Raw genomic sequence first — 14,475 nt, 5'->3', positions numbered from 1 at the left:
AGTACTGAGGGTCATGAGGAATCTTCACTGCTCTGAAGTGATGCAACGATGGAGCCAATGTCTAAAAGAAGTTATTCTGAAATTTATTTTTCTTACCTCTATTTTTTTTGTAGTCTAATTTAAGCCAAAATTGAAAGGAGGGTGGTTGTTTTTTTTAAAGCCTAAGTAATATACAAATAAAAAACTAGAGATTTTATGGTTAGAGTGAGGGTTAAATGATCATACTACTCAAGAAAGACCATTTGTAATATTTATTTATGTTTTATGAAGATGATTGAAAAAAATGTGAGCTTTTTAAAAAGAAAACAAGCACTCTGGAGAACTGGATTGGATATAAAATTGTTACTTAAGAAAAACGTGAAGAAATCTGATTTTACTTCTCCTAGAAATGAGAGAGAACAAAGAGGAGTTAAAGATCTGTGTGTGTGTGGGGGAAACCCTGCTTTTAAATAAAATAACCAAAAGTTTTGCCCACTAAGGTGAAGGCACAAGTTAACCAGCCAACTTATGTTGTTGCCCATTGAGATAATCACCCTCGGATAATCACAATGAATTCATTTCTACAAATTAAAATGGTTCAAAAACAACTCATCTCTAAATCTGAAGCCTCTCCCAGTTCTAAATGTCAGTGACTGTATATGGAGTAGTACTATTAGGTAGGTCAATCTGTCTTACTAAAAAAGAGGCAGAAAGAAAATTAATGTTTTAAATGAATTGTCAGAATTAAGCTTTGGTAATTTAGGGTTGTCACATTATGAAAAATCTAGATCACATAATAAGGGGTATATTGCATTAATCATTAAGGATTGTTCATATTCTTTTTTTTTTTTTTTTTGCGGTATGCAGGCCTCTCACCGTTGTGGCCTCTCCCGTTGCGGAGCACAGGCTCCGGACGCGCAGGCTCAGTGGCCATGGCTCACGGGCCTAGCCGCTCCGCGGCATGTGGGATCTTCCCGGACTGGGGCACGAACCCGTGTCCCCTGCATTGGCAGGTGGACTCTCAACCACTGCGCCACCAGGGAAGCCCTGTTCATATTCTTTAAGACTAGTTTCTCTTAATGAAACTGGTTATCAAGTATGATGCAAAAAAAAAATTGTAAATCAAGTTGCACTCCCTCCTTGTCAATTTGTACCTCGTCTACTAAGCAGTAAATAAACTTAGCATACTCTTACATTTTCAAATCATTTTTTATATTGTTAATAAAAGTTAAAATTATCTTTGAATTAATTTTCCTTCCTCCATAAGTTAAATATTCTTTCCTTCCATAATAATTACATCTGAAGACCACCCTACATACTCCTGTAAAAAGTGGCTGAATTGTCACAGTTCTCTGTTTACAATTTGCCTTTGGGTAATGGCAAAATTAAACATACATCAGAGCACCAAATCAAAATCTATGCAATTATCACAATAACTAGAATAATATAACATTGTCACATGAATTAACCAAACTGTATATATAGGCACTTGATTTATGACCAAAGAAGCAGTACAGAAAAAAATGGAGTTTTCAATAAATGGTGCTAGGTCAACTGTATATTCACAAAGGAAAAAAGATGAATGAGCCCTATTTCACACCATATCAAAAATAAATTCCAAGGCTTTCTATCATTCAAAATCCTGAATGATAAAACAAAAAATTGAAGAATTTGACTACATAAAAATCTTAAGAAAAAATTTAAATTTTTGCATGGCCAAAAAAAAATAAGCAAAGTTTAAAAATAAAATCCACACATGAGAAACTGGGTAAGTATACTTGCAATATCTCACAGATAAAGGGCTAATATCCCTAATACACAAAGAACTCTTAAAAACTAAGGGGAAAGAGACCAAAAAACACAAAGAATAGTGAGCAAAATGAACAATCACATACAATCAACTCACACAAATGTACGAAAGAAGGTGATTAGTCAGTCTAACTCATATTAGAAATACAAAGTAAACAACATTGAGATACCACGTCTCACCTCAGACTGGCACAAAAGGAAAAAGTATGACACACTCCTTTGGGAAGGATGTGAGGAAACAGGCACTCTCATAAGTTGTTGGCAAGAATGCAGTTTGATTGACAGAGCCTTACGGAAGGAGTCTGGTGACATCTAACAAAGCTACATACACCTTTACCTCCTGCCCAGCAATCCCACTTCTAGGAATTTAAACCTGAAGACACACTTCCAATAAGACAAAAATACACTTGCATAAAGTTACTCATTGCAGCATTGTTTTTAGTTGCAAAATACTGGAAACACCTTAAACGCCTGTACATAGGTTAGTAGCTGAATAAACTATATACATCCATACAATGAAATGTTAAACAGAATGAGAAAGACTGCTAAAAAGTGGTGTGAAGAGATTTCTAGAATACTTTAAGTGGAAAAAAGCCAAGTGCAAAAGTATATCTAATTATGTCAACTTTTGTGTAAGAAAGCAGAAATACAAAACAAACATCTGCTCATTTATGCAAAAAGAAACACAAAAAAACTAAATTAGACTGCTTACCTCTAAGCAGTGGGTGGAGACAGAGTAAGGAGGATGGGGGGGCACTTCTCTGACCACATCTCATACAGTTGTGACGCGTGGAACCACGGGAGTGCTTCACGTGTTCACAATGAATAATTATACAAACAAGGGTGGGGGGACCCTAAAGTGGAACACAATGGGAACAAATGGACACAACTCCATTTCAAATGAATCATACAACCACATGGGGTTGGAATGGGGGCAATCAAGTATCTTTTGAACACACTATTTTGACCACAAACCCTCAAACTCTCAAGCTAAATACAAAAAAGTATAAATTCTGAATTCCAGCTGGTAGAATTGTTTTTTGCAGTGGTAACAGTGAGTAAATCTGTATTTTCTGTATATTCTAGGATTGAGAAAATAAACAAATCTATTATAGATAACCAATGCCACTGTCAGTGGAAGGGATTACAATTATAGAAAGTGCAAAGGCTACTAGCAACCTTGTATAGTAACTGGAATTGGAAGTATCAGTGTGAACTCTGAGGTTTTAATGTGTATGGAGAGAAGTAGATACAGAAATTGGTACAGATATGCATGTACACATGTGTGCGCACTCCTACCTCTGTCTGCTGAAAGGGCTTAGAAACAATATGTGCAAAAGCCATGAGTACACCTAGCTTCCAGATGGTTTAAATTCTACCCCTCACTGAAAAGATCAAGGCCTCCTTGAAGACAAGGCTGATTCTAGGGCTGGGGTTGGAAAAGCAGGAAATTTATTGTGCCAGAAATTAAGAAATTGCTCAGAGAGGGGCTTTCCAGGTGGCGCAGTGGTTAAGAATCCACCTGCTAATGCAGGGGACACGGGTTCGAACCCTGGCCCGGAAGATCCCACATGCCGCAGAACTAAGCCCAGGCGCCACAACTACTGAGCCTGCGCTCTAGAGCCTGCTTGCTGCAACTACTGAGCCTGCGTGCCTAGAGCCCGTGCTCCGCAACAAGAGAAGCCACCACAGTGAGAAGCCAGCGCACCACAACGGAGAAGCCCCCGCTCGCGGCAACTAGAGAAAGCCCGCGCGCAGCAACGAAGACCCAACGCGGCCAAAAATAAATTAAAAAAAAGAAATTGCTCAGAGAATACGAGGAACATGTCAGAAGGACACGAGAGCCAGCTTGAAGGGACTCCCACTGGCCAAACTGGGGACAATCTGAGCATCAAAATAAATGATGCTAACAGTTTACAGCCCACTGAAGAAGAATCCATGAATCCACACTAATGTAAATGAATACACAAATGGGAGAAAAGTAAAAACTCTTCCTTATAGTAGAATGCTGACTAATAAATGTAGAAAGAATGATGGAATTATAAAATTACCACTTGGCAAAAATCATAGTAATAATCATAGTAATAATTGATTCTGGAAAGAATTACTAAAAATTGCTAAAACTAACGTGAAAGTTTGACGAGAGAGAGGATATTTACAGTGTCAAGTATTTTCGACAAGATACTTATTTTTACAAAAGGCGACATAGTAACCTGATAGTGGAGGAACCTAGCAGACACCACCTTCACCAAGTTATCATCACCAGGAACACTGACACCACACACCACGTGCCTCTGGAAATGCTGCACCTAGGACGCCCAGCTTCTGTGGGACTCCTGCGGGACCCTGCAGCCCCAGCCTATGGAAACACTGACAAACCCAAATGTGGATGACAGTCAGCCAAACAAACGGGACTACACACTTTAGTAAATGTCAAGGTCCTAAAAGACAAAGACTGAGGAACTATTCCAAATTTAAGGAGAATGAAGAACAGCTATATGCAATTCACGACCCCGGACTGAATCCTGGACCAGAAAAAAATTTTGCTTCTTTTTTTGCTAAAGTGGACATTAGCACAATTGGTGAAATTTAACTAAAGTCTACAGATCAGATACTAGCATTCTATCAATGTTCTTTCCAGATGTTATCATTGTACTATGGTTATAAGAGAATGGTCTTGTTTTTTAAGGAAATACACACTGAAATATTCAGCAATAAAGGAGCATTAGCTCTACAATTTACACTTAAACAGATCAAGAAAAAAATTATGTACTTCTGGGGGCTTCCCTGGCGGCTCAGTGGTTAAGAATCCGCCTGCCAATGCAGGGGACACAGGTTTGAGCCCTGGTCCAGGACGATCCCACATGCCGTGGAGCAACTAAGCCCATGTTCCACAACTACTGAGCCTGTGCTCTAAGAATCCGTGAGCCACAACTACTGAGCCTCTGTGCTACAACTACTGAAGCCCACGCACCTACAGCCCGAGCTCTACAACAAGAGAAGCCAGTGCAATGAGAAGCCTGCGCACCACAATGAAGAGTAGCCCCCACTCACTGCAACTAGAGAAAGCCTGTGCACAGCAACGAAGACCCAACGCAGCCAATTAATTAATTAATTAAAACAAAAGAAGTAGAAAGAGAAGGTACAGAGTAGGAGAATATATGTACAATGCATATAAATGACAAAGGGTTCACGTCTAGTATAGGTAAAGAACTATAAATCAGTACAAAGAAACACACTGCACCACCTCAGCCACTAGGACGGCTACTACCAAAAAACAGAAAAAACAAGTGCTTGCAAAGATTAGCAAAAGGGGAACCCTTGTGCACTGTTGATGGGAATATAAAATGGTGCAGCTGCTGTGGAAAACAGTATGGTCGTTCTTCAAAAATTAAAAATCAAACTACCATAGAACCCCACAATTCCACTTCTGGGTATATACCCAAAAGAATTGAAAGCAGGGTCTCTAAGAGATATTTGCACACCCATGTTCACAGCTATTATTCACAATAGCCAAAAGGTAGAAGCAACCCAAGTATCCGCTGATGGAAGCATGGATAAACAAAGTGTGATCTATACATACAGTGGAGTATTATTCAGCCTTAAAAAGGAAGGAAATTCTGCAATATGCTACAACGTAGATGACTCTGAAGACATTTTGCTACAGTAAATAGGCCAGTCACAAAAAGACAAATACTGTGTAATTCTACTCATATGAAGTACTCAGAGTAGTCAGACTCACAGAGACAGAGAGTGGAATGGTGGTTGCCAGGGACTGGGAGGAGGAGATGGGGAGTTAGTGTTCAATGGGGACAGACTCTCAGTCTGGGAAAATGAAAAAGTTTTGAAGATGGACGGTGGTGACAGTTACTCAGCAGTGTGAATGTACTTAATGCCACAAAACGGTACACTTAACAATGGTTAAGATGATAAATGTTATGTGTGTTTTACCACACACACACACACACACACAAAAGTTGAGGAAAAAAAGACACCACAGTAAAAATATGGGCAAGTGATTTGAACAGGCACTTCACATAAGAGAATATCTAAATGTTCACTAAACACTTAAAAATAAGACAAGAAAAGGTGCTTAATCTCATTGATAACAATGCAAATGCAAATTAAAGCCACTTTATAACATCTCTATGAATGGTTACAATGAAAAGAGTAATGTAAGTGCAGGTGAGGATGTGGGGCATCCCAGAGTAACCCCTTTGGGAAATGACTGGCCATCTACCTATGAAAGGTGAACGCCATGCACTTTACAACCCAGCAATTTCACTCCTGGTTATGGAGTCAACAGAAATGGGTGCACCTGCGTATAATAGACGTTGTGTAGGATGTTCATAACAGTACTATGACTAATAGCCCCAAAGGAAACTCCAGATAGATGTCCATCAAGGGCAGAAGAGGTGTATGGCTTGTGGACATTCCACGGTTAGTAATCAGCAAGGAGGAGCTGCTTACACATGAATGTATATACAAAACAGACAGACTCACAGGCATAGAAAACAAACTTATGGTTACCAAAGGGGAAGGTGGCAGGGGGGTGGATAAATCAGGAGTACAGGATTAACAGATACACACTACTATACATAAAATAAGATAAGCAACAAGGATTTACTACAGCACAGGGAACTATAATCAATATTTTTTTAGACCTATAATGGAAAATAATCTAAAAAAATATATAATATAGCTGAATCACTTTGTTGTACACCTGAAACTAACACAATATTGTAAATCAATTATACTTCAATTAAGAAAAAAAAAAGGGAGGAGCTGCTGCTATAGGCAACAACAGAGATGAATAACATGACCTAAACACAGTTAAGGAAACCAGACACACATAAAAAGAACTTCATGTCGAATTACCTCTATATAAAGATCCCAAACAGGCAAAATGAATCTTGGGGGCTAGAAGTTAGGGTGGTAGTTACTTCCGGAGAGGAAGGAAAAGGCAGTGATGAAGGGGGCACAGAGGGGTCGGGGGGGAGGCCACTGAGGTGCAGGCAGGCTCTGCTTCCTGACCTGGCTGGTGGCCCAGGGTACGTTCACCCCTCACTAAGCCCAACACAGACGCTTTGTGAACTTCTCTGGGTGTATGTTCTACTTTATCAGAAAAGTAAAAACAAAACAAGAAACAACTCTGCACTTTCCAACTTGCCTTTTACACGAAGGTACTTGCAGGCTCTGATACTTTTTTGTTTTAATTTTTGTTACACAGTTCTATAAATAAATGTGCATTCCCACATGTAAACATCCCCCATCAGCAACAGTCCAAAAAACCGAAACTGATGAAGGAATAGATTTTTCGCCTACTTTTTAATAACAGGTGCAAAACACAAATCATTTGGTAAAAACATACAGATACAAATAATGAAATAATACAACCAAAGAATACATGCTTCTCCAGGTAAAGTCCAAGTTTCATAGTCTGCATCTCCACCTCGTAATTTAAGATTAGTTTAAAATTTCTACCTTCCAGGTTTCAGAGATGGATTACTCAGTCACACTGTGAACTAACTTTTACACTGAAAAGGTATGATCACAAATAATCATTGAGAATCATCAATTATTTAGATAAACCCTAACTTATTAACTCTCATCTATCAAGTTTTAGAAAAAAGTATCCCCAGGACAATGAAAAAGTGTACTACTTCTAAAGGATTAAGTGCGGACAGCCAGAAAGTGCAGGCATGTAGGAGACCACCTCTACCTGGAAATAACCCTCTCTGCTGGCTGTGACAAAGAAGAATGACCCACACAAAGGCCCAAGTCAGATGTTACAACTACTCACAGAAATGGGAACAATTTCCTCCAAACATGCTGTGAACAGCCGTAGTGCTTCTTTTCATGTTTACAAAAGCTCCGTTCAGACTCAGAAAGGTCCTCCCCTACATCTCACTAGATCTAGCTGCAAACAACATTTGAAATGAGAGGTAAAGAAACACATATCCTTGGGGATTCCCTGGAGGTCCAGTGGTTAGGACTCGGCACTTTCAATGCCAGGGCTGGGTTCAATCCTTGGTTGCAGCCAAAAAAAGAAACACATATCCCTGTACCCTGCCAAGTGTAAGAAAAGTGTTGGTGTTATGTGAATCCTGCGCAGTGACAGACACCGTGTGGGTGTCCACGAGAGTGGATGTGTGGACACGGTGTCTCAATGATTAAAAGCCAAATGCTTCATTCTTCTGGTAATCATCAAGGCTCCATCAGTTACAGAACTCAAGTTGTGGGAAGTGACCATATGCTAGAGAAGCACAGTGAAATATGGAAACTTAGAAAAATAAAATAACAAGTTTGTGGGTTCCCTAGGTCCTTTCGCTTTTTCTAATTTTTCTATCATTTTCACTATTTTCTTCTTTCCTTCTTACTCTAATTTCTATTTTTAAGTAAAGCACTTGCTCCAGTTGAGGTAAAGTGTTCCCAAATAGTTTCACCTTTTCTATGACCCTCCCCACTCCACACACACACACACACACACACACACAGAATTACTTAAATCAGCCAACTCAGCAAAGCCAAAGCCATGGACAGCTGGCACAGAGCAGGGATACGGTTCTGCCTTACAATGAAGAAGTACTCACTGCTCAAGACTAGGCTGCCATCGACTCAGGATACATGCTTTGGAAGACCAGACACGCTGCTCAGGGCACGCTCCGGAGTGAACCTCAGAGACACTGCCTGCCAGTGAGGAGGAGGCAACAAGGCAGGCAGTAGTGCACACCCCGTGCCAACGCTTCAGCCTGCTCCTCCAGCCCCATAAGTCATGGGTCACCCAGGCACACAGGCGCTCCACTCTGAAAACAGGCGAGCAACTGAGTGAACAGCTGGGGCAGAAAATACCAGCTTTCTTACACGAGAGAGAGGCAGCACTGCCACCAAGGAAATTGCTCAGCGTGCTGATTCAGACTAACGGAAGTAGGGCAAAGGTCTACTCCTGGTATCACCCTCCAGGCCGCAGGATGACACCCAGCTGCTCATCAGGGATGTAGCAAGGAGAAAATCTGGTGGCATCTCCAAGCCCACAGAGTAAGTCTGCATTCAGTTTCGACAACCCTGGAATAGAAAAACCAGCATTTCCTGCTAGATCTTTCAACACATATAAGGAAGTCCCTCATCAGCTGTTCCTGTGAGGTGCTTCTTAAAATAATTAAGTCACATCTGTAAAGCCTTTCCTGGACAAAAGGCTTCTGAACAGATCGCGTTTCAGGTACTTCTTGGTTCCTCCCTATCAGATGAGCAAAAACTCTCTCCAGGTTTTCTCTATAGAGTCAAAGTTTCTACCCCAAAACACCAAACCTCAAAACAAGCAAGCAAAGAACAAATACATGAATTCTGGACTGAGAAAGACTGGAAGAAGACCATGTGCATCTCTGTCCAGTGAATCTAAGACTTGACCAGCAGAAAAATGGCCCAGAGTCATCTCAACACAGACACTGACACCGACCAAACACTAATTAAGTCCACCACACTGTGAACTCTCTTTGAAGAGGGTGAATCCATGGGAAGCCTGCTACTGTCAATCAATCCTGAGCTGCAGGAAGTGTCCAGAGCTAACCAGGAAAAACCCTACTGCCAGTCCCTTACAAAGCCCTTGCTGTGAGCCAGGCCCTGCGCCGTCCTCTTTCCTACACCCTCACTTCCATCCTGACCGCAGCCCTAGGATGCACATGCCCAGCCTGGGCCTGTCTGCTCCCAAAGCCCGGGATCTAACGTACCACTACCCTTTACTAACAAGAACTAAACTAGCCTCTAAAGAAAGGAGTGTAACAAGAAAACTAGTTATGCTCTGACTAAATTAATATCACCCAATTTTGCCTGGGATTAATACTGGATCAGTTGTCAAAAAACAAGTAACAGTTTATGCTAACAGTGTAGGGGGGTGGGTGGGAATAAAAACCCCTGTTCAGGGGTTTCAGGAATGTCATACTGGCCATCCTTTAAGACCTCACGCACATACTCTTTTCATTAAGCCTTCTCGGGCAGAAACAATATTTTTCTACTTGAAACTGTTTACGCTACCCTCCTGCTCTCCCAGGGCATCTGACTTTTTCACTTGTATTTTAGTTGTTCGTGCCAGTGACTTGCCTCCATCCTTTCCTCCAGAAGCTCCTTGAAGGCAGGCTCTCCCACACCGGCACAGCGATTTGCTCACAAGTAAGCCTGCTACTTGGTTTCGTTCGTAAAGACCGACCAAACACTAATTAAGTCCACCACACCGTGAACTCTCTTTGAAGAGGGTGAATCCTAAATAACGTTTATGTGATAAATCAAACATCATATGAAGACTCACTCCTCCTACAATTCGTCACATATTTAAACACAACCACGTAAATACCTTTGACAATGAAGCTGCTGTTCCAGGCTTTACGAGTTTGCCTCCTGCAGATGCTGAAGAGCTGTTTTCGGGTTTCGTTTTGTCTGCTGTTTGCGCTTTGCTTATCCCAGACACCTTAGGCACTGAGCCAACACTCCTGCTTGTTTTCTTCATTCTGGGCTGCCTTTTCGTGATGCATTTACAAGCAAATCTGTGGAGAGAAACGGCATTATACCGAGAACAAAACTGTAAGAAAGCTCTTTAAAAATTTGTTTTTGAAGGATCTTACCATGAACTAAATAAAAATGCTTGAAAGCTAGATGTCGCTACAGAAAATAAAGGATGAAAAATTCTTAGACTTATTAATCAGAACGCACCCTGTTTTCAAGGCTTCCTTCTTGAACACTACTAACTTGAAATTATTTTGTGCATTCTAGTTCTCTCAGTAAAAAGAATATCCTACATCTCTAACAGAACTGGCTAACACCAGTACATTTAGTGAAGCAATAATCATCCTGGCACTTGAGAATGAGCCACTTTGCAGGTCTCTAAGGTGATCACACTTTCCAAATTATCCAGCACAGTCCTAATTTCAAATATTTGTTGTGATATTTCCACATAAACCAGCAAAACAGCCCAGAAACTCCAACATTCAGGATCTAAATATATTTCCCAGTGTATCTCTTTTATCAAGAGGAAGCATCAAAATGCCTTATAAGAACATAAGCCTCAATATTTGGTTCAGAAAGTAAGGGCACTCTTTTACACCCTTAAAACCATGACAGCAAACCTTTCGCTTAAGTGGAACAGACTCAATTTCAAGCTTAGAGGACCTGGAATAACACTGGCCACACACAGAACTACGGCCAGAAAGACCCTTCAACATACCTCTATTAGCTGAGCTAGAAAAGCAGTCTCTACAGTAGTATCATGTTTGGAAAGACACATTGGCCTGGTCTGGGTAAAGTAAATAATACGACTAACAAAAATGAAAGCCTACTGTGAACGTAAGGAAGTTTATGTACGATGACGCTGAGAAACTACACTGAGCACAAAAAAGAAGTTGGTCTATTTTAGGAAGATTTCTACACACTAATAAAAATAAAGAGAAACTTACAGAATAGCCTTTTGGAAAAGAAAAGGCTCATTCCAATAGCTTCAATGAACACTTCACCTAGACTGTATTTGAACACTCCAGATTTATCTTGCCTGACGTAACACAAACTGTACCAACTGGTTTGGTGGCAGAACAGTGAGACAGGGCAAAGGGGGCTCCGCTCCACCCTCACCGTGATAAGGCCTCGGAGCAAAAAGAACACTGTTATTGACACCAAGCAAAACACAGCAAGACCTCAGTCTCCTCTCCAGCCTTCTCCCAACTTCCTGGTTCTTCCTTCCAGAAAATGCTGTACTTGGTGACAATCAAATCACCCGTCTTCTTGCCCTGAAGCCTTCTGCTTTCTACTTCCCTGTCCCATTGGAGCACTCAGCCCAGAGTTGGCACTCCCTCTAGTTTAGCTCCACCAAGCTGCTCCTTATAGGTTCCCAGAGGACACTGAAAATGACCAAGACAGACATGAGCGGCTTCCCACAACACGTGCACCACAGTTATGCTGATCCCTGCCAACCGGCAACTTTGTGCTTTTCTACCTGTAAAATTAAGGAATTAGATTGGACCCATCACTAAGTTGATTTTGTAGAAAAATCAAGTTCCTAAGAAACTTTCCTTCAACGTCTCACTTTCCCTTTGTATTTACCTTTTTTCTAAGTCTCATATCTTGTAAATGGCTCCCCAAAGTTTCTTTCTTCTCTGCTCCAAATTCCATGCCTGCACTCCTTCCTACACTACTCAGACCCTCTCCCATTCTCTGCCTACTCCTCCAGCTGCTGTCAAATTAACTTTTTCTAGACCAGCACAATCCAACAGAACTTACTGCAACTATGAAAATGTTTGGTATCCATCTGTGCTATCCGAAATACAGTAGCCACTAGCTACTTGTGGCTACTGAGCACTTGAAATGTGGCTAGTGTGAATGAGGAACTAAAATTTAAATTTTATTTAATTTTAATCTTTTTAAATTTAAAGTTACATGGTAGACACCATACTGGACAATGTAATAGACTGTCCCTTTCCTGCTGCTGTCTCTGTCCCAGAGTTAAAACCTAATGAACTACCACTTCCCTCCCACTAGGGTGGCTATAATCAAAAAGATAGATGGTAACAAATGTTAGAGAGGATGTGGAGTAATTGGAACCCTCAAGCACTGCTGGCACAAATGCAAAATGGTGCAGCCACTTTGGAAGATAGTCTGGCAGTTCCTCAAGTGGTTAAACACAGAGTTACTAGGACTTCCCTGGTGGCACAGTGGTTAAGAATCCGCCTGCTGGGCTTCCCTGGTGGCTCAGTAGTTAAGAATCCATCTGCCAATGCAGGGGACACTCAAGCCCTGGTCCAGGAAGATCCCACATGCCGCAGAGCAACTAAGCCCGTGTGCCACAACTACTGAGCCTACACTCTAGAGCCTGCGAGCCACAACTACTGAGCCCTCGTGCCACAACTACCAAAGCCCACAAGCCTAGAGCCCATGCTCCGCAACAAGAGAAGCCACTGCAATGAGGAGCCCAAGCAATGCAACGAAGAGTAGCCCCCACTCGCCACAACTAGAGAAAGCCTGCACGCAGCAATGAAGACCCAACGCAGCCAAAAATAAATAAATAAATAAATTTATAAAAAATAATAAAATAAAATAAATATGAATTTTGACACGTAACTGTTCAAGCCAGACTATACTAGGAATAAAACAGTCAGAAATGCACAGCACTAAGCTGAATCACTGTGAATCTGACAGTTACAAACAGTGTTGACTTGGGCACGAGGTCCTGGCAACTCAGATACATGCCATCTCCATGCACACTCTCCAGAATGTGATTTTCTAAAAGGGGGAACCACGCTTGGTGTGACGGCTCATCTTATGTCAACCTGACTGAGCCGCAGGGCGCCCACACATTTTGTCAAACAGTATTCTGGGTATGAGGGTGTTTCTGATTGAGATTAATGACTGAATTCATACGCTGGGTGAAGCAGGTGTTCTCCCTAATGTGGGCGGGCCTCATCCAACTAATCGAAGACCTGAATAGAACAAAAAGGCTGGAGTCCGAGGGAACTCTTCCTGACTGACTTCTTGAGTTGGGATGTCAGTCTTTTCCTGGCTTTGGACTCCAACTCTCAGACTGGAACTTACGCTAGCGGCTCTGCGGGGGCCCCAGCCTACCAACTGCAGATCTTGGGACTCCTCAGCCCCCATATGCATGTGAGCCAACTCCTTATAATAAGTTTGGTTCCGTCCTATTGGTTCCATCTCTCTGGAGAACCCTAATATACTTCATAGCTGAGAACAAAACAATTTCCCCTCAGTGTCTACAGTAACTACAACCCTGGAAAATTCCATATATACCAAAAAGTATGTTAAAAAATGCTTTCTTTGTGTAAGATGGAATAAGATTCTAGGCTCAGTCATAAACAGGTTTTTTTTCTATCCACATAAATTATTCAGCAAGATATTCCAAAGTTTTGCAGATCTCAGGATAAGTTTTCATTCTGTGGAACTGTCACTTCATTGAGTCTAGAATTCCAGGGACCCTACCTATTAAATATCAACAGTCTCCACCAACCATTGAGACAGTCAAAAAAGCTTCCACAATTTTCTAAAATGACCCCTATTAAGGACAAGGATCCTCCAAAACCGGTGGTAATTCACCAGAGATCTTGGCCCCCTGCACCAGGTTAAGAAGCAGGAATCGTTGGCCCAGACCCTCCCTGGAGCCCCAGGCCTGGGGGAGATGCGGCGTGGAGGGAGAGGACAACACAGCATGCAGCACTTCCAGGGTCTGAAAGCTGCGAAAAGGGGTGCGATGGAAGTTACTACTACGCCTCCCCGGCCTGCATGAGGGTGTCACATAGGCACCCACCACAACCTCTAGTCCAGTGAAATCAATGTGTGGGGAGGAATAAAAAGTAGCTCTCCTCACAAAAACAGGATGGATGCTGTCTCTCTACATATGCTAAGAATAATCTCAAATAACAATAATCCAAGGAGTGTGTCACATGTATTTCTCAAATAATATTTCTTAAAATATTAAATATTTCTTAAAATAAAAACATAGAAATATATGCACTGCTCCCCAAATAGGGAAAGACACTGAAGGCTGCGAGCCCCTCCCACGGACAGGCATCATGCCCCAGCTGCGCCACACTCAGCACAGGTCCCTGAATCCCCACAGGTGGGTGCTGATGATGTAACTCTCCCTGGGTCAACCATTCTTTAGTGACAGTAGTCTCAATCCAAACCCCACACCCTGCC

The 14,475-nt window shown here is 41.7% G+C and overlaps 1 protein-coding gene across 2 annotated transcripts in view; it reads right to left on the bottom strand.

Annotated features, from left to right (window-relative positions):
* Positions 1-10,288, bottom strand: part of SPECC1L (sperm antigen with calponin homology and coiled-coil domains 1 like) — a gene marked incomplete at both ends in the record, with an annotated part of 92,780 nt that extends 82,492 nt beyond the window's left edge. For both annotated transcript variants that reach the window (XM_079717192.1, XM_079717193.1), the window contains one exon: positions 10,136-10,288. In XM_079717192.1, the coding sequence (XP_079573318.1) occupies positions 10,136-10,288 (153 nt within the window). The remainder of the gene's footprint in view (positions 1-10,135) is intronic.
* Between the last annotated feature and the right edge of the window lie 4,187 nt (positions 10,289-14,475).

This window comes from Hyperoodon ampullatus, assembly GCF_949752795.1.
Source record: "Hyperoodon ampullatus genome assembly, chromosome: 13".
NCBI lineage: Eukaryota > Metazoa > Chordata > Mammalia > Artiodactyla > Ziphiidae > Hyperoodon > Hyperoodon ampullatus.
The sequence above is the reverse complement of the archived record's forward strand: the minus strand, read 5'-3'. Positions and strand labels throughout refer to the sequence as shown.